This window comes from Ostrea edulis, chromosome 1 (genome assembly GCF_947568905.1).
Source record: "Ostrea edulis chromosome 1, xbOstEdul1.1, whole genome shotgun sequence".
Lineage (NCBI taxonomy): Eukaryota > Metazoa > Mollusca > Bivalvia > Ostreida > Ostreidae > Ostrea > Ostrea edulis.
This window is the reverse complement of record NC_079164.1, coordinates 78,744,617-78,770,649: the sequence shown is the minus strand read 5'-3', so window position 1 is coordinate 78,770,649 and position 26,033 is coordinate 78,744,617. Positions and strand designations below refer to the sequence as shown.

Below are 26,033 nucleotides of genomic sequence, written 5' to 3'. Positions count from 1 at the left end.
TGAATCTAAAATTGAAAATGTGAAATTTGAATGTCTGCAAAATTCAAAAAGTAGATCACTGTGACCTACTTTTTTTTATAAATATGTTTTGAGGCCTCTAGACGTATCAATTCACAAGGTTTGATGATTCTAAACCTCTTGGTATCTGAAATAACAACCTAAAATGTATTCATAAATGATTAGCCATAAAATTCAGAAAGTAGGTCATGGTGACATACTTTTTACATGGCGCAGTTCAAAGTCCCATGATCCATCAACTGACAACTTTTGATGATCATAGGCTCAAAAGTGTCCAAGATATGCATCAAAATCCATTATATAATAATTACCTGCGAAATTCAAAAAGTACGTCACCATGACGTACTTTTGAAACAACATAATATTAGGTCCTAAGATAAATCAACTGACAAAATTTGATGATCCTAGTCCTTATACTAAGCAAAATATCAAAGTTTTAACAAAACAAAACTTAAGGTCAACTTTGAAGTTACCTTGAGACCACACTCTTTGCCCCAGGATGATGCCTTGAACAATTCTTTATCTACACTATCCTCATCCTTATACATAAGTTTGGTGATAATTTGCCCAGTGGTTCTTAAGAAGAAGATTTTTTAGCAACCACTACTTTGTTTGCATTTTTCCTAATTATATCCCCTTGTTAAAGGGTCACAACCCTAGTTTTAGTACAAATGAAAGTCCTTGGACTAAGGATACCCTGTGACAAATTTGACAAAAATTGGTCAACCAACCAAGAAATTTTATATCCCGAAATTTTATATTCCGAAGCCTAGAAGTCCGGTGTTTGAAATTGTACACTTCAATCAAAAGAGGGGGAAATATTTTCAATTTGATAGCCATTGAATTTTCATTCTGGTACTCATAGTTGAGTCATAAATGGCGTGCATTACGACTCAAGAATGATTACCAAGACATTGATGAGATCGAAGACTAATGGTTTAATTGCAACCAAGAAAACCTTTCTCAATGTCGTAATATTAATATTGAAATTATACTCACGATAATGCGGAAATGTGTTGAAATAATCTAAGATACTTACACATTGACAAATGCAATCATTGAATATCCTCTCATGTCTGTATTATAAATACCAGCTACAATGTAGAATAGGGATCATAGTTCATTTAACTGTCTCTCCGACACGTGCACAACTTGACACACTAAAGAGAAATATGGCGACGTCCCTGATGCTGATTATGCCATGTTTATTGTGTTTCTGTTTGCAATTCACGATCGCCTCTACTGACGATGGTAACTGGTGTGGGCAAGAGTAAGTTTCTTGATTGACGTTTATCTTTGAAATTTCTATTTTTAAGATAATATTTAAAAATAAGCATATAAATATACATTGTAAGTTACCCTGGAACGAGAAAAAGTCCTAGATAGAATAATGCATGCATTAATGTTTGTCCAGAAACCAAATCTTGTATAAAAATGCATAAAAATTAAATTCCTTGTAGTCAAATGTCTATTTTAATAATATATTTTATAATAGTTCTAAAACTTCATTGTTATTTCGGATTTCAAACATTTCGGTTGAGCATCACCGAAGAGACATTATTTGTCGAAATGCGCATCTGGTGCATCAAAATTGGTACCGTATAAGTTTTACAATATGACCCCTGGGTCGAGGCTTCTGCTGGTGGACTGTTAGTCCCCGAGGGTCTCTACAGACCAGTAGCTAAGTACTTCGTTACTGGCTTAAAAATACGGATGTATATTTAATTGGTGTTATAAAATTTAGAAATTCATTTCAAAATCAAGGATTATCTCCCTCACGTATAGCTCTTATCCTTAGACGAATTGGACTCCACTTTTTTGGCACACTGTTTTCCCCTATAATAGTTCTAAAACTTCATTGTTATTTCGGATTTCAAACATTTTGGTTGAGCATCTCTGAAGAGACATTATTTGTCGAAATGCGCATCTGATACATCAAAATTGGTACCGTATAAGTTTTACATTATTGTAAAAAAATATCTGCAATACAGTATTACTTACTGATATTTTTAATGAAACTCACTTTGTCGTAAAGGTGTGCATTCGAGCGAAGATCACTTTTTGACCAATCAACGTAATTTTTCGACATATCGTTTTTATTTATTAAACTGCGTCAAAATACATACACTTGTATTTTGACTTCATGAACACTTTAACAACAAAACTTCTTGCTTAACGATTAAATCAATATTAATATATCATATATTTTAAATTACCTGCCACTAAGAGAGCGACCATTGAAGTTTAATTGAGGACGTCACACCGTCGGTTCCGGTTTATTTCATCAACAACACTGTAAACATGACAAGTCACGAACAGTTAAGTTTGGAGCCGTATAGATTTGAACTTGTTGTGTTGCAAGAGAGAATTGAGAAAAGAAGACGATCAGTCGAGTCGCAGACCGGGCAGACGGTACACATTTCTTCATACAAATGTCCCAAACCTCAAATTATCATTACGCAAGTGATGGATCCACACTTTACATAGTCTTTTCTTTTCAAATGATTTGGTTAGGTAAGGAATTTCGAAAAAACTTCTTTTTTTTTTTTTTTTTTTTTTTTTTTTTTACATCTACCCTTTGCAATTTTGCAATCAACAGTTTGGCAGGAAGGCATCAACTTATTTATTCGTAGAATTTACCATAGCACATGCACATCTACATCGTCGGAAACCCACGGCTGATTACGTTTCGTTCCTCTCTCCATCACCCGTGGGTCCATTCATTTCTGCTCGCTCGTTCTCATGAATAATTATTGAGGCAATTTAAATGGGCGCTCATCGTACATGTATACCCTGAGCGAATTTGTTCAATTAAGAAGACGCTTTCAGCCCAATTTCGGTATACAATTCTTGTGATAGCAAAGTTAAATTGATGCTACCTTTAAAAACAAAAGAATTCCGTTACTATAATGATTACTTTGATTGGATGATATTTTTAAATATTTATTCATGAGAACGAGCGAGGCACTGTATTTCGGATATGAAAATAACTTTCTAAGTATAACACAGGATCATGGAAGCATTCCATGCTTACCCATTGGTGATAAGCTAAACGTAGGCCAATTCCTCTTTAAATACTGTATACAACATTGTATTTATTATTATTATTATACATTTTATTCAATCAAGGATATTACCATAAAGCGCTTTACATATAATACAATAAAAACAAACTAAATCAAAGAACAATAAATACATAGGGAAACGCGTAAAATATAAGATAGGTTGGGTTTTTATGTGTTTAAGGTTTGTTTTTTTTTTGTTGGTTAGATTGCAAATAGAATTATAAAATATGTAAAGAAAATAAATGAAGCTGAAGCAGACCACACTGGACTGGTTTCTACAGGTAGAAACATAGTCAAAAATATTTTAACTTCTTTGTGACATTGTGCAATATATTGAAAAAGAAAAACTTTCTGGTCTTCTACTCCTTTTACATGAACAGTTAAGTTTGGAGCCGCATAGATTTGAGTCCGTTCTTTCGCAAGAGAATTGAGAAAAGAAGATGTTCATTCGAGTTGCAGACCAGGCAGACGGTACATATTTCTTCATACAAATGTCACGAACCTCAACTTGTCATTACGCAAATGATGGATACACACTTTACATAGTCTTTTTTTTTCAAATGACTTGGTTAGGTAAGGAATTTCGAATTTTTCTTTTTACATCTACCCTTTACAATATTGCAATTAACAACTTGGCAGGAAGGCATCAACTTATTTATTCGTAAAATTTACCATATCCCATGCACATCTTAGAATCTCGTCAAAACCGGAACAGACGATGTGACGTTAAAATTATTGGACTAAACCTTGAATAAGTGGTTTTTAATTTACAGATTATTATCGTAGAATAAAAATTTCCGTAAGAAAATCAAGTGTTGATGTATAATTTTAGAAGCTATAAGCTCTACAACAAAAAGTACACCCCTCCACCATAACATTTGGGGAAAAATACCCTGATATCACATTTCCCTAACATATGTGAAATTTGAGTATATTTACAACCTTTGATATAATTCAAACTATAATAAACAATAAATATCAAAATATACAATTAGATTTTAAATTTTATCCAAACTTTTTTTCTTCAAGAGAAGGCTATTCCCAATACAGATAAGATAAGATAAGTTTATTCCAATTTTGGGCCCATAGGGCATAACAGTAAGACAGTTTATAAAGAAGGAAATTCAAAAAAGAAAGAAAGTTTACAACATTAACTACAGGTTACATAGACTGCAAACTGCATGTGGATGCAGCATGTTGGGGAAACAAGTACATACATATATACCACTCACGCCGAGTTAAGTAGGTGCAATCTCAATAAGAAACTATTTTCGTAATGTTTGAAGGCCGTCAAATGCCGCCCCAATCATTTTGAAAAAAAGGAGAGTGAGTGTGGGGAAAATGGCAAGTTTACAGCGATCTGTGTTTATGGGAGCAGCGAACACGACTACGATATCCATGGTCGCTCGAGTAGCGAAGTGTGAACTATTTTAATGTGTTAAAGTTCAAAGATTTGGACGACTTCCTATACTTATTGGTATAGATCTTACACAAATGTACGAATCAATATATACAGATATATTAAAGATTACATATCCTTATTTTAAAAAAAAATGCACGAGTCAATATATACATATATGTGCCAGATTTTCTATCTTTATCATAAATCGTTACTATAAATCTTGATATAACAGATCCTACTAGTTTACTAGACACCGTATTTCGGATAGGAAAATAACTTTCTAAGTATAACACAGGAGCATGGAAGCATTTCATGCGTACCCATTGGTGATAAGCTAGACGTGGGCCAATTTCTCTTTAAATAATGTATACAACATTGTATTTATCATTATTATTATCATATATTTATATAGCGCTTTATTCAATCAAGGATATTACCCTAAAGCGCTTTACATATAAAAAAAATAAATAAATAAAAACAAACTGAAACAAAGAACAATAAATACATAGGAAAACGTATTAAATACAAAACTGAGAGGTTTTTTATTATTTTTATTTTTTATTTATTTTTGTTTTTGTTCGATTGCAAATAGAATTTTAAAATATGTAAATAAAATAACTGAAGCAGACCAAACTGGACTGGTTTCTACAGGTAGAAACAGTCGAGAATATTTTGACTTCTTTTTGACATCATGCAATATACTGAAGAAGAAAAATGTCCTGGTCTTCTATACTCCATGTTGATTTTGAAAAAAGAATTTGATTATGTGTCTTGGTCATTTAGACAGAAATCACTTAGATTTCTTTTTTTAAAATTTTGATTACTACTCCATAGGGAAATGGATTAGTTTAAATTGTTTTAGAAACATGGTGTCAGGAACTTCGAAACAAGAAAATGTGATCCTATCTGACAATAAGGCGTTATTCATAAGCAATCAGAGGGAAACAGAGTATGATGAAATTGTTACGATACGATATCCATTTCAGAGCTTACCATGTTTCAGGAAAATCTAATGTACTTTCTGATAGGCTCTCTTGTTTAAATTTATAGGAAGCTTTCATGATCGGAGCCCCATACTTAGTCAAACAGCCAACATGCATTCCACGTCAACTTCACATTTGACACCAATGTCATACGACTTTTAAATTGTTACAAACTCTCCTACAAGAAGCATACCTATGTTCAAGGGATCAGTTGTTAAATATTGGTCAGTCAAATTAGGATTACAAATTTCTACAGTTTGGAGTTTTGGGGGGCTTAAGCATTCGTAATGCACGTTAGTATGACTTGTTTCGGCTATTTCATTTCCTCATGAATTATTGAACTTGCCAGACCCATCCCAAATTTAGAAGTAAAAATTATCATAATGCTGTCAAACATCATGTTATGTAGCAGACTCAAGACCCCCAATAACTGCGGAAATTCTTGGGAAACATATCAATGCCATGAATTCTACATGCTCCGATTTTCTTTACCTTTTACTTACAGAAAGCATTGTTTCTAATTGCATAGTTTAGATTTTGCAGATTAGGGGAATTAGCTATCAAGTCTAAACAGACTGAGTCAAGTAATAAAAAGGTGGGACATCCATATTTAATTGAAAAGTGGGAAATCTCAAAGTGTAGACTTAAATTTTCGTCATTCAAAAACTGTGCAATCTGGTCAGACTATTTGCTTTGAGGCTCAGTCTGATTTTTGTCCAATTTGTTTTTCACTATTTGCGTCAATTCAAACATTCAAGTGGTCCCCCTTTTTAATAGTGTATATCTATGGCACCCCAGTTTCAAAACAATTGGGTTGCATTCAATGGTTTGAATTCAAAATTCTACAAAGAACACCGTTTTTGAATCGGAGCAGCAGCACATGCAGCTAGGTTAGTTTTTTCTGAAACTGCAAAAAATACCGCACATGGGTCGATAGAAGTCTGGTGGTGTTCCAGAGATACTGGACGGGTTCCTTCACTCTTGAATTACTCGTACATAGAATGTCCCTATATAGCATCTGGTAGTCACATTATGTCTGCCATCTTCCCCGGTAGGTTGTCAAAGATCATTCAATATTAGATGGGTCAGATTATATATGTCATCGTTCTATGCCTTTTAATATCCTCCATCAAAATTATGTATGACACAAATGTATTGCTAACCAAGTAAAATTTGACGAAGCCTCCGGACACTGGAACACAGTTAATGTAGAGTCTCTCTCTCTCTCTCTCTCTCTCTCTCTCTCTCTCTCTCTCTCTCTCTCTCAGAAAATGAAAAATAGTTTTCGTTCAAATGTCTTTGATCGATGTAGATCAATGTCTTATGTTCGTGATTTTAACTAGAAACATAAAAAGAGCTTTCCATCATAAACAAGAAATTGAGCAAGTTGATGATTTTGAAATGTATACATCTGTTTCCAGTGGAACAAAAGTCTGTTGTGCTGGTTTTTATGAAGAGAATAATACGTGTCTAGGTAAGAATACGTGCATTAAATGAACAGCTGATTGAACGCCTCAGCATATCTGCCAACCATCAAAGTAGAAAACAACTTGGACCAAAAATATTTAAAAATTTTGATATAAGATTTTGAAAATAATATGAATAATAAAAGAAAAATTCAAGTATTCAATCAGTGTTACCTGGTGAGCCATCTCTATAAAGTGATATTATATATACATGTATATGTTACAGAATGTGTTGGAGCACACAGTATCAATTGCTCCGAACCGTGTCCAGCATCCTACTATGGAGGGTCTTGTAAGTTGAAGTGTCATTGTGTAATCACCGAGTGCGACAGAATACGTGGTTGTCCCGAAGGTAGATTGTATAGTTTCATATCACAGCATGTACTCTCATGTTAACAAACTTTAAAAAAAGCACATACAAAAGGTACATTTTCATTTACGTTGTCCGATTTCAGAAACTCCAATCAATGGAAAACAAGACTTTGTAAACTTTTTAGAAACTCTCAAGGCAAATCGTTGGGTTGTTGTCACTGTGGTGGTTCTGGTATTGTTCCTTGTCGTATCCTGTATTATGATTGTTAAAAACAAACAAAACAGGTAAGAAACTCTCAGTATTCCTCATATAAATTCGTCATATAAGACTTATAGAGTAGGATTCCCTTTCATAGAGATCCCGCGGGAAAACCATTCTTTAGTATGAATTCTCCAAAACTGACACTAGCGTAGAATTTCCCCACAAAAAATCACAACAGGGTAGTATTCCCCCATGAAAAATTCATTTCAGAGAAAAATTCCTCCCTTAAAAAACTTACTCTTGATTGGGATTTCCCTTGATGAAATTTGATTTTAGAGTAGAATTCCCCTACGGAAAACTCATCCAAGAGTAAGATTTTCCCCATGGAAAACTCACTTTAGAGTAGGCTTTTCCGTACAGAAAACTGAATCTAGATTCCCCTAAAAGAAGACCCAGTTAAAATTTCTCCCATGGAAAACTGGCTCTAAAGTAGTCTCCCCCTCTCTAGAGCAGGGTTTTACTCCCGCAGAATTCACATCTTTGTACCCACAGAAAACCAACTCTACAGAAGGATTTTCCTTCCCAGAAAACTCACTCTAGAGTAAGACTACTTCCCCAGAAACCTCATTCTAGAGTGAGATTCCCTATACAGAAAACTCAGTCTAGAGTGAGACAGGAGGAGAGAATTTGTATTTACACCTGATAGGTTAGATTAAAGTGGTTCATGAATCACAGAGAGAGAGGAAATTAATTTGATAAGATTAATACCCAAGAACGCCTTACTCCAACAATTTGCTAAGAATGTACTTTTGGAAAAAAATAGAATAACGCTTATTTTTATTTTATTTAAAAAGATTCTCATATGAAATAAGTTGTTTATTACTTGAAAAATCCTTTTCTGGCACACAAATACATGTACTTCAAATTCCCCAGAGGGAACCCCATTGAACTACATGTATACAGTAGGATTTCTAGGGTGTGTGGCAATGGGGGGGGGGGGGGGGGGGGGGGCGGAGTCCAGCTCTATAACACCGGTATATTGTTACTACGGGGAGGGGGGGGGGCAATGGGGGAAGCCTGCTCTATAACACCGGTATACTGTAAACATCAAATTTTTTTTGTCTTGCATAGTATAAGGTTCTTGCGCTGTAAATTCCATTTTAAAATTGTACATTGCTCGCCTTATCTGATAGAATTATGTAATCTTTTAAAGGAATAACGGAAGGACACAAGGAAATTACATCAACCATTCCCTTCCAGAAGAAGACGGCGATTATCTCAATGTATTTGTTATTCCACAGGCGTCAACCGAATACTTGAACTCATTCGAGTTAAAGCGTCCTACCGACAATTACGACTATCTACACAGATACTGTAAAAGTGGTAGTTTTAGCGAGACACAAATTTAGCGATTTGTCCATGAATTATGGGTATATATATATATATATTCAGCGGGAGCTAATTTTAGTGACCTCAACTCTGTCGCTAATAATGCCAAAATTGAATCCTCGCTAAAACTTCTACTAGGTTATAGGTTATTTTTTGTTCCTATTGAAATTAACATGATGGAAGCTTTGGAGTAACTATTATATTCAAGCCCCAATGCAAATAATCTACACATCTTTAATTTATTTTCATGGATATATGTTTTTATGTCAAGTTGGTTTTTTTGTCAAGTTGAAAGGTCAATGTTTTTATAAGAAATAAAATCTCATACGTATATACATGTGCATATGGTACATGGTATATATATATATGATATATTGAATTATATTTGCGTAAGTCACGTGAAACAAAAAGAATAGTGCGTTCAGTAACACTGCAAGGGCAGTGTACGTACGTAAACAATACAACAGAGTAAATGGTGCCGAGATTTTTCTACTTTCGGACAAGTGCAGCAGACAAATATCTATACATGTATTATTTACATCTAAAAGTATTTAAAGGGGTTTTAAAAGATAGGTAATAGATAAGGGGTCTGCTATTTATTTATTTGTTGTTGTTTTTCTAATGGAATGTGCACCCACAATTTTCAAATCCGATAAATGACTTTACCCGTTATACTGTATCATTGTAGCATCGTAGTGGATTCGTAGTGCCTGGAACATTCTCACGATTCTTGAAAGCGTTACAAGTGTTTTATTAATTTTCATTCTGTGCGGTCGTTAGTGTATTGCCTAGATGTAATTTATCGAGTGGAGTACAACTCTAGTGCTAACAATTAATACTGTCTACTTTTCTAAACATTGAACAGATGTGTTTCTAGTAATGGTACTATTTCAAACGTTATCACTTTATCTGCTTGATTTACATATAACGAATACTGTTGAAATTAATCTATTATTCGATAGCTCTCCAAAATTTATGGTGTCCCGATAGGATCATAAAATTTTGTAAAAGTATGTTGTCACACAACACGCCGTCGCGTTAGCACAACTTTACATCATGCGCTGTTGCGTTAACACAACTTTACATAATGCGCTGTAGAGTTAACACAACTTAGAGGGACTGATTCACGATCTTCCCCAAAATTATCTTTTCCCTTTTTAATCATCAAAATCTACTGTCTGTGTTTAAAAGATTTCACATAAAAATTATGGTTATACATTATCACAGAAGCTCATTTATAGAGAGTTTATTATTTGTTTTGTAAACAAAGATTGCGTTATGTTATTGTTTACAAAATTTTCAAAAGAAATGGATATCGATCTAAGTTTATCATATCTTCCACATTTCAAGCATTTTTGGGGTAAAATATGTCATCTAAAAGTTAAAATTTGTGACTATGCAAAATTAAGATGCTTTATATTACAAAATCAATATTTCACTTGTTTGTTTGTATACATAAAAATACTCGAGTCTTTGTTTACATAACGCAGATTTAAGGCTACAATATTTGCTCTTATTCTTGCATTCAGAAGGTCAAAATGTTGGCTGTCAACATTAAATAATTTATATTTTTAATGTTTAACATCGAAAACAATTTTTTTTAAAATCAAAATTCGTTAACCAGTCCTTTTAACACAATGCGCCGTCGCGTTAACACAACTTTACATAATGCGCTGTCGCGTTATCACATAACATGACATAGGCGATACGCCGGGTCATAAAAACCTTCACCGATATCGCAAGGAAATATGCACGCGTATATTGCCCATGTGTTTGGCCGTTTTATACTGTGACAGTTACATCATAATTCATGTCGAGTTTTCGATTCAAAATAGTCTATACCGACTTCCAAAAAGTCGAATTTTTGTTATATTTGTCGCGTTTGTTGAACCTACTGACTTCACCAGGATGAATACGGGCTAAACCCTTACTAGATTTTAAGCTTCATCTAGACCTACTCGTCTGATGATGTCCCTAACAGTGGTGCTATGACCATTTTTGAACACACTTTTTTCTTTTTAATTGTTTTCAATCAGCCCACCCCTTTTAATTACTTTGAACTTCATAACCGATTGCTTACATGTAAAACCCATTTATCAGTTTCCATGATTCTGTTTTTTGCACGTCTACCCTAGACATGATCAGTACGGGAATGTCTGATGTTGATTCAATTTCCTAGGCTGCTTATTCTTTGTTTTTGTTTGGAGTTGGTCCATTTTGTTAACTTATTCAAACTTGTTGTTTACATTATCTTTCTCTCAAATTTTGTTCATTTCTTACTTCGTTTACATGGCTTATTTTCATTTATTTATTATTATTTTATTTTTTTGTATTTGTTACTTATTATTATCTTTTTTATAAATTATTTATTCTTAATACATGGTTAAAATAGAATCTCTCTGGATACGACTTAGCTTTACTATTTGTCAACGTAATTGGGTTAACTCGTTCCACTTGAGATTAATTAAGTTTATTGTTTTCCATTTCGGACATTTTGGATCAGCTCTTTGTCCTAATTCGCTCCACTTTTAACATTGATTGGCAAGCCTAAAGACCAAAACACATGTAGTCTGCGTTGTAAATACGTTTGTAGATTAGTGTAGTTGTAGTACTAGATGTATTATATGTAGTTTTTGTTATTATGCTCTGTTGATATTGGCCACATTATGTAATTCTTTTCGTTTGTCCCGAAAATTTGACAATCTGGTTGTTCGTGTCGTTGGTCATTTTAGTGCTTTGTAAATTTTTTTGTATCTGACCTTGTATCCATGTTGTGGATCCGACACTTTGAGGTATCGGGTGTTGTTGGAACTTTAGTGCTTTTATATATATATATATATATATATATATATATATATATATATATATTAACATTACAAGTATTCATAACCAATTACACTCATTCATAATATGTACTGTATCTGGTATATGCGGGGGAAAAATATGCTCTATGTACTAATTAATAACCGCGTCATTACGTAGTTTCGCGGCACATTTAAGTTATTTACCTAAATTACTCAGTTCTTTGATGTTATTTACACTCAGAAGCCTGGTCAATTTAAATACACTTGGTTTTGCATAATAGAATTGTTTAATATATATTTTTTTAAATTCATTATAAAGTGCATTAGAATGAAGTGGAATTCGTCTGCAATATCATTTAAATTACAATATTTACAAATCCTCATATTTCTGGGAATATTATTATGTCTACCGGTTTCTATGCATAATGAATGTGACGAGGTTCTATAACCAGTAATAAGCTGCTTACTATACGAGTCTATTGGTTTTGTTAGATAATACTGTACACAAAAATTGTCAACAAGGTGCCGGTATAGCATACACTTTGATGAACTTTCAAAACTACACATTATATTTTGTCTGTATATATCTAACATTTTGTGTTCGATAATTTTATAAATATTTTGGTTCCTATTGTGGTCCCACAAGTAAGTTAAACCCAGATTAGACAATTCTTCTTTCATTATAGCTAACCAGTTATTATTATAAGTGAACATGTCTTCGTAACAAGCCTTTAAAATACAATTGTCTGTGTTCTTGTACTTGACCTTTGGTTAGTAACCCAAGGGCTAAATTCACTTTCAGTTCAGCTTATTCTCTCAAAACCATGGAATAGTACATACGCACTAAAATCATTTACATCAATGCATTATCGCAAATCTTGCTTGAAGGTAATTCCACACTTTCAGAATTGTAGGTTCAATGTCATATTTGATTGTTGATTCTTCAAATAATATATCTTAGTAACAAATAAAAATGATATGTGGTTAAATCTTTATGGTTTCATTACCATCAGTATTAACATGACATTTCCAAGTGTATATTTATTTCAACTATTGTATTTTATATCATTTGATTGTACCGGTTGAACTTTATTAATGCACATCATGTTTTAGATTTTAGTAATTTTACTTTACATTATTAATGTTTTGCTAGCATTCTTTTGATATCATCTGTCTTAATGCTATAGCATGCTGTATCATTTTTATTGTGTGCAGCGCTTTAGAATGGTTATTTATGATCATATAAGGCGCTATGTAAATAAATATTATTATTGTTATTATAAAATTAGTATGTTGCGGTATTAATAATTTTTTTTTTTATCGATTAGCATACATATACATTTGTACCTGTATCAACGTCAAAAAATTGCAATTTCCTTAAACAGCATTATCAAAATTTCACAAAAACTGGTTGAAACGATATGATAGTATTCATAACAATTTCATGAAACTGTTTCTTTAAGAAATATACAAAATGTTTGTGAAAACTAAAGGAAATCTATCGCACAATGGACTTGATAAATAATTTAATGAAAACAGAGTTATTGCCCTTGGATTCAATTGCTTATTCATATATTTCGACATATTTTATGGTTAACAAGATTTTTTACAATAACTATAGAAAAAGACTCCAACAAAATTTATGTTCCTGTCATGCATAAATCTTATTTTAAAAATCATTGACTAAAGTCTTATGACGTCACAGGAGGGTGGAACTACGTTGAAAGTACACTACGACCGAAACAGTTATGCGTTTAGTGGTGACACTAATGGTTTGACAGTTGACCAGTTAAATCGCGGGTCACAGTCTATAAAACAAGCATTTTAATTGGCCGATTGGTGCCCACCAAATTTTCGCGGTATTAGATCAATTCAGGATTAGAAAATTGTTTTTGAAGGATTAGAGAATTATCTGCGCGAGATTGACGACGGCCTTGTATGTTATGAAGAAGAATTTGTAAAAGCGATGCCACCTTAAAGTATCGGAGACCCTACGAAGCGAAGGGGATGAACATCCCTCCGGTGTACAGACGTATGTTGGTGAAACGTATTGTAAATTTGCATACGTCAAGCACAAAAGCTAAATTGAAGCAGAGGTTTCTAGGGCATTTTTGCGCACATCCCAAAACACCCAAACGTTTAAGGTTCGGAAGTCCAGAACCATCTCCGGCCAGCATTTCTACTGTCCCGGAAAGACGCGCCCAGTCGCCAGCTGCACCCGCGCCGCGTGCTCTAGAAAATTGTCTTGAACAAGAAGTGGCTCGACTGAATGAAGAAGGATTTACCCTTTCCATCTTACTAGTTCATAAAAAAGATGAACTGAATGATTTATAATGTAAACCAAATGTGCTGTCGGCCATCAATATCCCGGGAAATCCAATCACGACATCGTCATGCGACAACTGTCATCGGAAGGGGCATCGATCGATAATGAATCGGGGAAACAAGTCCCGTCCCTTCATGACCCGTGAGGGGTGCCATGTATGCGGTCAGGAAGGAAAACACCCAGATCACATGCTATCAGTGACAGCGGCACGTTAACGCATCAACACACTTGGTTACATGAACATATTGCATGTAGATTTAAACAACCTCTAAGTATAATTGACTTAGAGTACATTAAAGTATCGAAGTACAAAAAATGGGTGAAAATTCATATAAAACTACCAAAGGCACTCCCCGTCTTAATATTAGTTTTTAAAAGTCATTCTATATCATATGTATAGTACAAGTAGGTACATTTTTTTTTTTTTACTAATTAAGACCGGAAGTACTTATCCAAGCAACTAGATCGTTATATGTTTTTTAAATGTTGCACACTAGAGAATATAAAATTCTCAATCTGTTAGACCACCATCAATTTTTTTCTTGGCCCTCTCCCAACCTACTAATGAAAGAGTATTTGTATAAACAACTCAGCATATATGCATTTGTTTTTGAAATGCAGTTTTTTTGCTGATCTATTTTCTATTAGATTTCATGCAACGTTGAAAAAAAAAATTAATTCCCCTACCTACCGACCCAAAGTTCAAACACTGACTCGGAAAAGGTCAAACTCAATTCTTATAGGTGGCCTATGAAAGACCGATATATCAACTATATTGTAACGGATAGCAGGCATCTTCAACACAAAAACTGTTAATAAAATGACACGAGGCTGAGAGGCAATAAAACTTGACAAGCTCACTTTTGATCTCGGTCTCGCTTTAACAAAAGGAACATAGCGGTATTGAGAAACTGAGATCAAAATTGAGCTGGCCCGAGTTTCATAATCCCAGGGATAGAACCTTTTTTTCAGATTCCGTCTCAATCTGGAGTGCATTGCTTGATCATCCTCCATATCATTTGATATACACGTCTATACAACATCTGGAGAACCTGTGCACCTTGACATACAACAAATTTTATTTACTGTTTTTTAATCTATTTTTCACAGAATTATGATTGCAAAATATTCGTTAAAAATTGGTGACGTTCAGTGTCTAATAAAATACTAAATTCACATCAAGACCCCCCCCCCACCCCCCCCCCCCCCCCCATGAATGTGATGAATGTTGTTAAAAACTTAGTATTTTTTAAATTGTTAAATACTGGATGACATAAACTACCCCCTCCTCCTATATGAATTTTGTTTTTCATCTGACATCAAGCGTTTGATCTTACCCCTAATACTATACCTACTATATTTATTGATTTATTCATGTACTGTAGGTTATAACATAGCAATAGGCCTGAACTTTATTTCTATTCATTATCAATAAACTATGGCAATTCCATTTCAGGTAACGAACGAAATAAATGATGTAGAGAGGAGACCCAAGAACATTATTTGTCAAATTACTTTATATTACTTAGTGTTGAGCAAAAAATGGTTAATCTTCATTTTTTGGAAATTTATTTCATGACCTTAAAAAAATGCGCTTTTGGAAGTTCTCGGCCACCGTAAGTCACACTCTAGCAGAACCACGTGACTCTCTGAGATAAAAGATGTGAGAACTATCATAAAGAAAAATTTTCATAATGGCTGACAAATTGTACTTTGTAATTCCAATACCATGAAGACATAAAGGGCGTACTTGAAAAGGGTGCAGATATGTAAATAGGGAGGGGGGTTGGTTGGTTGAAAAATGAACTTGATGTTAGGGGTATAAGATGCGCCAAAACTAGTGTTTGATACATTAAATCCATCCCTAGTACAAGAAGACAAATCGAATCTAACTTTAACCTTATTTGCAAATGATCAGAGAGCGAACACTTTCGCCGTATTTTGGTCTGTAACATATGTTCTACCCCGTGAAACAACAAAAGTTTTGGTATAGATTTGCTAAATGACAACTTATAATACCTGTAAAAAGGAATTTGTGTATTACGGGGAAGGGATGTTTTTCAAAAATATCTACGTTTTTCATTGAATACGTGATTTCAACTCAAATTATAGTTATCTCTCTTTGGTTTGTCAAATAAATCAACTTTTATAAAACTTGATATACATATCTATACTGACATTTTAAACAAGAGGCTCATGAGCCACATCGCTCACCTGAGTCACCTTGGTCTATATCAGAAGACTTTCCATATATATCTGCATGTAAAACGGTAGTCCCTATTATGGCCCCAACCTACCAATGGAGGCCATGGTTTTTGCAAACTTGAATCTACACTATGTCAGAAAGCTTTCATGTAAATGTGAACTTCTTTGGCCCAATGGTTCTTGAGAAGAAGATTTTAAAAGATTTTTCCTATATAATTGTATGTAAAACTTTGATCCCCCTTGTGGCCCCATCCTACCAAGATTTTAACAAACTTGAATCTGCATTATATCAGGAAGCTTTCATATAAATCTCAGCTTTTCTGGCTCAGTGGTTCTTGAGAAGAAGATTTTTAAAGATTTATCCTATATATTTGTATGTAAAACTTTGATCCCCTATTGTGGCCTCATCCGAACCCCGGGGACCGGGATTTTAACAAACCTGAATTTGCACTATATCAGAAAGCTTTCATATAAATCTCAGCTTTTCTGGCTCAGTGGTTCTTGAGAAGAAGATTTTTAAAGATTTTTCCTATATATTTGTATGTAAAACTTTGATCCCCTATTGTGGCCCCATCCGACCCCCGGGGGGCCATGATTTTAACAAATCTGAATCTACACTATATCAGGAAAGTGAGAAGAAGATTTTTTAATGACCCAACTCTATTTTTACCTTTTCTTGATTATCTCCCTTTGGAAGGTGGCCTCGCCCTTTGTTTTAACAATTTAGAATTCCCTTTACCTAAGGATGCTTTGTGCCACCTTTGGTTAAAATTGGCCCAGTGGTTTTTGAGAAGAAGTAAAAAATGTTGAAAGTTTACAGATGGACGGACGGACGCAGGACTACGGGTGACCAGAAAAGCTCACTTGAGCTTTTAGCTCAGGTGAGCTAAACATTAAAAAGAAGGGGCCCATGAGCCACATCGCTCACCTGAGTCACCTTGGCCTATATTTTAAAATGTCCTATATATATATTCGCATGTAAAACTTTGATTCTTATTGTGGCCCCAACCTACCCCCGAGGGCCATGATTTTTACAAACTCGAATCTGCACTATGTCAGGAAGCTTTCATGTAAAATTCTACTTTCGTAGCCCAGTGGTTCTTGAGAAGATTTTTAAAGATTTTCCCTATATATTTGTATGCAAAACTTTGATCCCCTATTGTGACCCCTTCCTAACCCCGGAGACCATGATATTAAGAAAATTGAATCTGCAATATGTCAGGAAGCTTTCATGCAGATGTAAACTTCTTTGGCCCAGTGCTTCTTGAGAAGATTTTTTTAAAAATCTATATATCAAAATGTAAAACTTTGATCCCCTATTGTGGCCCCATCCTACGCCAGGGGGCCATGATTTTAACAAACTTGAATTTGCACAATGTCAGAAAGCTTTCATGTAAATCTCAGCTTTTCTTGTCCAGTGGTTCGCGAGAAGAAGATTTTTAAAGATTATATGTATATGTGCGTGCGTGTGCGTGTGTGTGTAACTTTGATACACTATTCTAGTCCCATCCTACCCCCAGGGGTCATGATTTTAACACATTTGAATCTACATTATGTCAGGAAGCATTCATTTAATTTTCAGCTCGTCTGGCTCAGTTGTTCTTGAGAGGAAGATTTTCAAATGACCCAACCCTGTTTTTGCATTTTTGTAATTATCTCCCCTTTAAAAGGGTTATGGCCTTACACTTGAACAAACTTGAAAGGCCTTCACCCAAGGATGCTTTGTGCTAAGTTTGGTTGAAATTGGCCCAGTGGTTCTGTAGAAGAAGGCAAAAATGTAAAAAAAAAAAAAAAAAAAATTACAGACAGATGGCGAACGACAGGCGCTCAGAAAAGCTCACTTAAGCTAATGATAAAAGAAGGTAGGCGGCGAAACAATACAATCGTTCGCATTTCTTTCACCAGTGGTTAATTTCAACCAAGCTTGGAGCAACCCTAAGCCTGTCCAGAAACACATACGTTCTTTCACTGTGTTCACCGCGTACTCTCTGTTCACAGGTTTGCGTTCATCGTTCACGAAGCGTTCATCGTGCGCTCACTGTTCATTCAGTGTTCAGCAATTTGTCTTTTCATAGTCATTCGGAATTCCAAAGAGAAAGGATCGATTTTTCAGTAAGCTGACCTGGAATGGATTTCTCGAAAAAAATCTCAAACTTAAGTCAAAGTTTCCACTTAAAGTTTCTTTCAAGAAATCCAGGCCAGGAGGTTATAAAACTTTTTTCAGCACGTTTTCGTACTCAGACTCTGTGCTCTAAATCGTACTCATTTACCTGTACGTGCCTTCGAGGTGAATATAAAATTTGATTTCTCTAAATTCAGGCCAAAATCGTGTGAACAAAAAGCAGATACCTACATGTAAATGTTTATTTTCGTCAACGTTACGTATTAAAATAAACCTCGTTTCTCTCAAATCCAGCAGTAAATGATTACGTACAACGCCGTTATCTTATGAATACAGTGGAGCCTCGGTAATCCGGACGCCATTAATCCGGACGCTTCACCTTCCGGACGATTTTTCTAAGGAACGGAATTTTTATACGTTATTTTGCATCATTAATCCGGAAATTCGCGTTCCGGATCCGGACGGTCACTTTTTACTACAAAACGTTATAATGCATTGAAAATTGTACCGTTAATCCGGACGGTAATTTTGTTTAGGGAAGGTGTGTGTCGGACAATTTTAGCAAGGCGTAAATTATAAAGAAATCAAGCCAAACTGTCTAATTGAAGCGATTACCTGTACCCTGTCAACACCTCCCTCCAATTAGGTGGTGTGTGATGATAAGTCCATTAGATAGCACGTGCCGATCGAGACATTGTATTGCCAATTTTCGCACATAAGATCTTTATTGCGTGTAGTGTTGAATTTTGTAAATAAAGCTGTAACATATTAATTTATAGTCTTGATCAATACCCTAATAGTATTAATAAGTTAAACATCATGCCGTAATGATAATTTTTTAACTGCTACACATATCAGTTGTACCGATTCGTAAATTGATATCGCCTTATTCAAATCTAAAGAGTGTAGATTATACTTCTAGATTCTGGATTTTATACTGTTAATTGGCGTGAAATATACATGTATGTTCATGCACATATAGTATAAGTTTTTAACGTTTAGAATGTCATGCATGTAGAATGTACCTGTGTACGATTGATTCTTGTTACGATGTTGTAGACCTTTATTGCTTTCGAATTTTTAAACTCTGGGTAGAAGTGAGAAAATTACCATTTTAAGGAAAATGACAATTAAATTCTGTATGTACCTGTAATGTTAGTTTCAACCGAGTTTTGTTCCGTTATTATCGCATCATGAAAACAACAGGTGCGCGTGATTAGATCAAAGCAGTAGTAGGTCTTGATATTACGAGCTTAAATGATTTTGTTCTCCCGATATTGTCTTGGATAATTATAGAATAAGAAATATAAACTCTGGCAGATTGAATTTTGGTTAAAGAATGTTGTCAACTGACATGATAATCATGAAATTCTTATATCAACTTTGGACGATGAAGATTGTTTTAACAGACCGCCGAACCCGTGAATCGTGACAGATGGAAATTACCGGCCTCTTTAAGAAGTAAAACTGTGATGAAATGTATGAAGTGTAAATGATTATGTTAGTTACTAATGATTTATTTACTTATAGTTACATAAAGTGCTTCATTGGTTGTTTTAGTGTATACGGTACACAGTTTTGTATATTTATTTGTAGGGATCATATGTATGTACAATGTAAGCACAGGCAAATACACTGAACATGTACATTAAATTTTAGTGCTTTGAAATACATGTAAGTGTTAACATTATCATAATTTATTTACTAATGCAAATGGTTAAATCCAATGATAGAATGAGTTTAATTCACTATGCATCAATAAAGTTGGCATATATTGGTTACTTATGCAAAGCTAGAAAATATGCGATTCAATTATCCGGACGCTTCATTTATCCGGACGATTTTGCTGGGAACCAAAGTGTCCGAATTAACGAGGCTCCACTGTATTCATGAATCGAGGAATGTATCGTACCGTCAGGAATTCGGGATTATCTTCCTGTATATAACACAAAATCTCATTTTAAAAGTTTTAAAAGCTGTTTACAATCATGCACATTTAATTCTGATAATTAAAACAACTCATGGTGCATTTATATTCCGCCTTCCCCGTGTACAGATACGCCGGCGGGTCCAAAGTTCTAAACGTTCTGATTAATTAGACATCTTCAAATCATTGAACATAAGGGTAAGTAATTAAAGATAAATTTTGTTCAATAAAAATAACTTTAATTATATAATCTCAAGTTGGTTCAATTAAATAGTATCAAGTGAATTTAAGATATGTCCAATTCAATTGCAGATAAGTTCAAATTGTAGGAAATTAAAGGTGGGGTTATTTAATCTATTTGTACAATGTGGATGTAATGAATTAAACCTTCAAATCATTTGTGGATATAAAACTATAAACACTTATCTGCAATTGAATTAGAGATAAGTTAAAGGATCAGACGTGAGGCACAGCCGGGGTCGTTACCTGCATCCCTAAAAACCGAGAAAAGGGAAAGAGAGTATAAATCAAATAAGGTAGATCTATACTCTATATTCCAGTAATAGATAGCTATTGAAAAATATATATGTTGACATGCTATTCTTATTGGTATTGCTTCTCTTGGTTTATTTTCAAGTTTAAATAAAACATAATGCCCTAATACTTAATTCCGAATTTAGACACGCAGTATTTTTTTTTTTATATTCAAAGTTAGAATAATCGGGGAGGGGGGGGGGTGCTTCCTATTTTTCTTTACGGCAATGGAGGATATATTGAGAACTTGAACCTGGTCTTGAACTGAAGGATTGATTCTAGAATGGTTTCATAATGGGTAAAAAAAATTCTCATGTCCATCAAACAAAATTGTGTATACTTTATGAAAGTAACTGTATCTACTAACTCAATATAATAATGGAATTTAACTGTATCTATAACTCAATATAATAATGGAATTTAACTGTATCTATAACTCAATATAATAATGGAATTTAACTGTATCTACTAACTCAATATAATAATGGAATTTAACTGTATCTACTAACTCAATATAGTAATGGAATTTTCAAGAACCCGTGGACTGTGTGTTTTCAAAACAGTTTTGATTCGTGTGGATTTTCTAATATTTGGAATGAACAGGGTATCCACAGTGTGAAATGGATACAAATGCAGTTAAACAAAGACTGAAAGATCAATCTATACAGAAGTGGTCGACTGATGTAAAAGCTCATCCAAGGTTTATTCGTATAAAAAAATCTAAATATGTTTTGAAAATAAGGGATAACCTACTTGAGTATTTTAAATTCAGAAATTTTCTGTTACAGACCAAATACTTTTAAAATCTGTAAATTGATGTCATCTTTGAAACTGAAAACATTGAAGTTTGTTTATACTGAGTATCTATGAATCAGCCTGTCCTCCTTAATTATATACATCTTATGTACTTGTACCTTTCTTCTAATATAATTCATATTGTACCTCTAACAAACTGCCTAACTGCATTTATAAATCGTATCTCATGTACAAATCTATAGTTGGTTTGAGTGAATAAAATGAATTCTACCAGGGTTATTGCAAACATCAAAGGAATACCGCGGTCATCATTCAACGATATACCTTCATACGCATTAACTGATCATGAGAAAATTGATATACATTTCACTTGCACTTCGAGATTTCCTAATGCAACAATAAAGTCGATGACTGATAATTCAATTTCATAATCATAAAAACCAATCATTCAATATATGTTGCATTTTCGCTAGCCAAGGGTTTTCGGTCCACTCCGCTCTCCATGAATTATGGGGAGTGGAGTGGACCGATTGATTGATTGTATCTTACTTAATGTCTCTCTCGAGAATTTTTCACTCATATGGAGAAGTCACCAAGACCGGTGAAGGGCTTCAAATTTGGGCCTTTCCTCGGCGCTTACGGCCTTTGAGCAGTGAGGGTTCGTTAGCGTGACACACCTACTACGACACGGGACATCCGTTTTAAGGTCATCCCAGAGGACCCGTGACATTCACACCTGATGCCGAGTGTTTGGCAATGGAACTGTCACTACCTGATTTAACGACTTAGGTCTGTCGCGGCCGGAATTCGAACCCCGTCCTTCCGTATGCGGGACGAACGCCCTAACCTCTAGGCCACCGCGGCAATCGGAGTGGACCGAAAACCCTTGGCTAGTGAAGATGTATATGTTGTAAAACAAATTCATAAATGACTGGAGAACATTTGTCATTCAGTATAAACCAATCGTCTGCATTCCGAGAGCGATATATATGTAACATGCTACCCAAAAAAGGATTAAAGGACCCATACCGATTTAGAAACTCAAATACTAATTTTTATCAATATTAATTCATTATAGTACATTAATCATGCTACTAACAAGTCTTTATGAAGATACTAATGTCTTATCATGCCTATCTAATACACATTAACACAGGTGTCTGACGATTTATAATAATGATGTTAATTTGGGTAGTTAGTGGCACGATCAAAATGGCTGTGATAATTATAAGTACAGACGGTTTTATAAATTTCAGTCAATTGGAGAATAATCTTTCTACTCTGCTCACTAAAACATACGTAAATGTAATGAGTCAATGGGAAAAATAGAAACATTTCTACTATGGTCACATGGGTTTGATAGGATTAAAAGGTAAGAGATAAAAAGATCAATGCTGGATAAATATCTAAATTCAAATAGTAAGGTAGGGGGTTGTAAAGCTTCGGTAAATTTATGTCACACGACATCGATTTTCATACGCAAATTTTTTTTTAACTCACCCCATTTCAATATTTTAATTAACACGACATTTCTATGTGACGTGTATGGAGGGCCAAATTATCCTAAACTCAAATAATTGAAGATATCATGAATTCAGTTATTGGTCTCTTTAATTGAATTAATGCGCGCATTAAATCAATTATCAAAGACGATGAAGACCAGTGTAAATTATCATAATAGTTGATTTTTGAGTTGGCGATTGTGGCCACGACCTACATAATACAAACAATATACTTTTAAAATTGTAAATTAATTGTTATAACATTAATCCTTATCAACCTTATCCTTATAATCCTTATCCTTATTAACCTTATCCTTATAATCCTTATCCTTATAAACCATATACATGTAGTCCTTGTCCTTATAAAACCGTATCATTATAAACCTTATAGTCCTTATCCTTATGAATTCCTTCCAAAAAAAACTTTAATAGTGACACCATTCATACTGGTACTGGGTGAGCAGATACTCAGCAGAAGTTGTAAAAAGCACTTGTATTATCTTTAATTGAATAAATGCGCGCATTAAATCAATTATTGCTCTCATCAAATGAATTAATGCGCGCTTCAATTCAAGTATTGCTCTCATCAATTGATTTAATGCGCGCATCAATTGAATTAATGAGAGCAATACTATATTTGATGCGGGCATTAATTCATTTATTGATCTCTTCAATTCAATTGATGAGAGTATCAATTGAATTAATGAGAGCAATACTATATTTGATGCGGGCATTAATTCATTTATTGATCTCTTCAATTCAATTGATGAGAGTATCAATTGAATTAATGAGAGCAATACTATATTTGATGCGGGCATTAATTCATTTATTGATCTCTTCAATTCAATTGATGAGAGTATCAATTGAATTAATGAGAGCAATACTATATTTGATGCGGGCATTAATTCATTTATTGATCTCTTCAATTCAATTGATGAGAGTATCAATTGAATTAATGAGAGCAATACTATATTTGATGCGGGCATTAATTCATTTATTGCTCTCTTTAATTCATTTGATGAGAGTATCAATTGAATTAATGAGAGCAATACTATATTTGATGCGGGCATTAATTCATTTATTGATCTCTTTAATTCATTTGATGAGAGTATCAATTGAATTAATGAGAGCAATACTATATTTGATGCGGGCATTAATTCATTTATTGATCTCTTTAATTCATTTGATGAGAGCATCAATTTAGTAGAAATATTGCTCGCACTAATTAATTTAGAGCTCGGTATACTCTGAATATTTTGATGATCTCTTTAAGAAATTTATGCGCGCATCAATTCTTTTAAAGAGAGCAACAATTCAGTTAAAGAGATCATTAATTCAATTGTGGGCATGTTGAATTGAAGATATTTTCAATTATTTAAATTTATGTTAATTTAGCACTCCATAAGCATGTTAAGATTATGTACATTTTAAATAACAATAGGAAAGATAACATACATCATATCATTTATTAATAGTACACTGCATTCATATAATCTTATACAATAGGGTTAAATCTTTTGGTCACTCGATATGCTTGGTCACCGGCGTTTCATGTTCATGTGTTGTGGTAATGATCACAGACTTTTCTACGCACGAGCACCGTATAGCATTTAAATCCACACTAACTGAAGTATATAGCATGTACGCATTTACAACAATGTCACGTAAGGTGAGAATACTAAGTTGTGGTCACATTGATTTGTTTTGCTTATTAATTGGCGGAAATGCACAGGAAATGCACTAAGTGAATGCACATGTTTACAAACATTATCAATATTGCTCACATACATTCCTTTATATATATATATATATATATATATATATATATATATATATATATACAAACATTGTTGTGAGTAAATGTAGGAAGGATTGGGATCCCCCAAATTCGCGGTTGTAACAGGACACCCCCCCCCCCTCTCTCTCTCTCTCTGCGAATATCCTCGCTAGGGCATAGATTAATCGGTAGAGGTCGCTACAAGCTAACTTCGTAACAATAGACACTGAGTTCGATCAATCTCAGCAGCTGCATCAAACCTAAGACGTTTTAAAGTGGGTAGTAATTGTCCTTTCACCAAGTATCCGGGATTAGTTCTGAGTGACAAGAAAAGATATGGGTAACACCATATATATCCACAATATTCGATTCATTGGGGCTTCATAAAAAGTATGCCGGCGTGAAGTGTTGCAGTTCATGCCCTTGTGTATTTTCAAAATTTATTTTTTTATATTTACATTCTTCTTTCATTTCTGAAAGCCGTTAAAATATGATCATCTATTTTATGCATATAAAGTAGATGACTTTATTTTACGAGAAAACGTTCTCTAATTTTTTTTGGTCGGGTTCGGCCTGCGGCGCAAGCACTATAAAAACCGGGAACTTTACGATCTGCCTCCTTTTCAACCACCCATCGGATACAGAGTAGGTGCATTACTTTGGGATGATCAATATGATTTTTTTTTTTTTTAAAAATAACAGTGCGACATTTAACTCTGGACACGACAAAAGTCCGGAGTTTCGCCAACCCTTTTATTAAGAATACAAATAAACCCTTTACAAAAAAAGATGGGATTTTATGTCCACAAGACATGCACCAACATTTACACTTGTAACTATTGTAGTTTTTAAGATATTTCACCTGAAATCAAAAAATCCCATGGGATTTTGGAGGGATTTTTAATCCCACTTGGGGGGATTTTCACTCCCACCAAAAATCCTATGGGAGAAAAAATATAATTTCTCCCATAGGATTTTAACTCCCATATTTAAATTTAAAATGGGATACAATGTCCCATAGGAGGAAATGTCCCATAATGAACATGAAATGGCAGTGAATATCCTATTTGAGCATGAATGGGAATAAATATCCCAAATAAAACACAGGATGGGGACTTTTATCCCATGAATATAGTAATAAAGCAGAAAATTGTATCTTAAAGAGTGTTGTTTGTCATGATTCTTAAGAATGTACTTGCAAGCTAAGGAATGACATTAACTTTATATCTAGTAATTACACTCC

At 34.1% G+C, this 26,033-nt stretch overlaps 1 protein-coding gene and 1 pseudogene across 2 annotated transcripts; both read left to right on the top strand.

Moving 5' to 3' along the window:
* Positions 1–1,104: 1,104 nt before the first annotated feature.
* LOC125679798 (N-acetylglucosamine-1-phosphodiester alpha-N-acetylglucosaminidase-like) lies at positions 1,105–13,275 on the top strand. 2 transcript variants are annotated; one of them, XM_048919266.2, is made up of 5 exons: positions 1,105–1,288; positions 6,890–6,942; positions 7,161–7,286; positions 7,432–7,531; positions 8,662–13,275. In XM_048919266.2, exons 1-5 carry the CDS (start codon positions 1,191–1,193, stop codon positions 8,855–8,857), a joined length of 573 nt encoding a protein of 190 aa, XP_048775223.1. In that variant the 5' UTR covers positions 1,105–1,190; the 3' UTR covers positions 8,858–13,275. The 2 variants fall into 2 exon arrangements, with proteins under 2 accessions (XP_048775223.1, XP_048775218.1); XM_048919261.2 differs by having other exon boundaries at positions 1,110–1,288; positions 7,390–7,531.
* Positions 13,276–13,334: 59 nt separating this feature from the next.
* LOC125672048 (uncharacterized) lies at positions 13,335–15,546 on the top strand (annotated as a pseudogene).
* Positions 15,547–26,033: the final 10,487 nt, after the last annotated feature.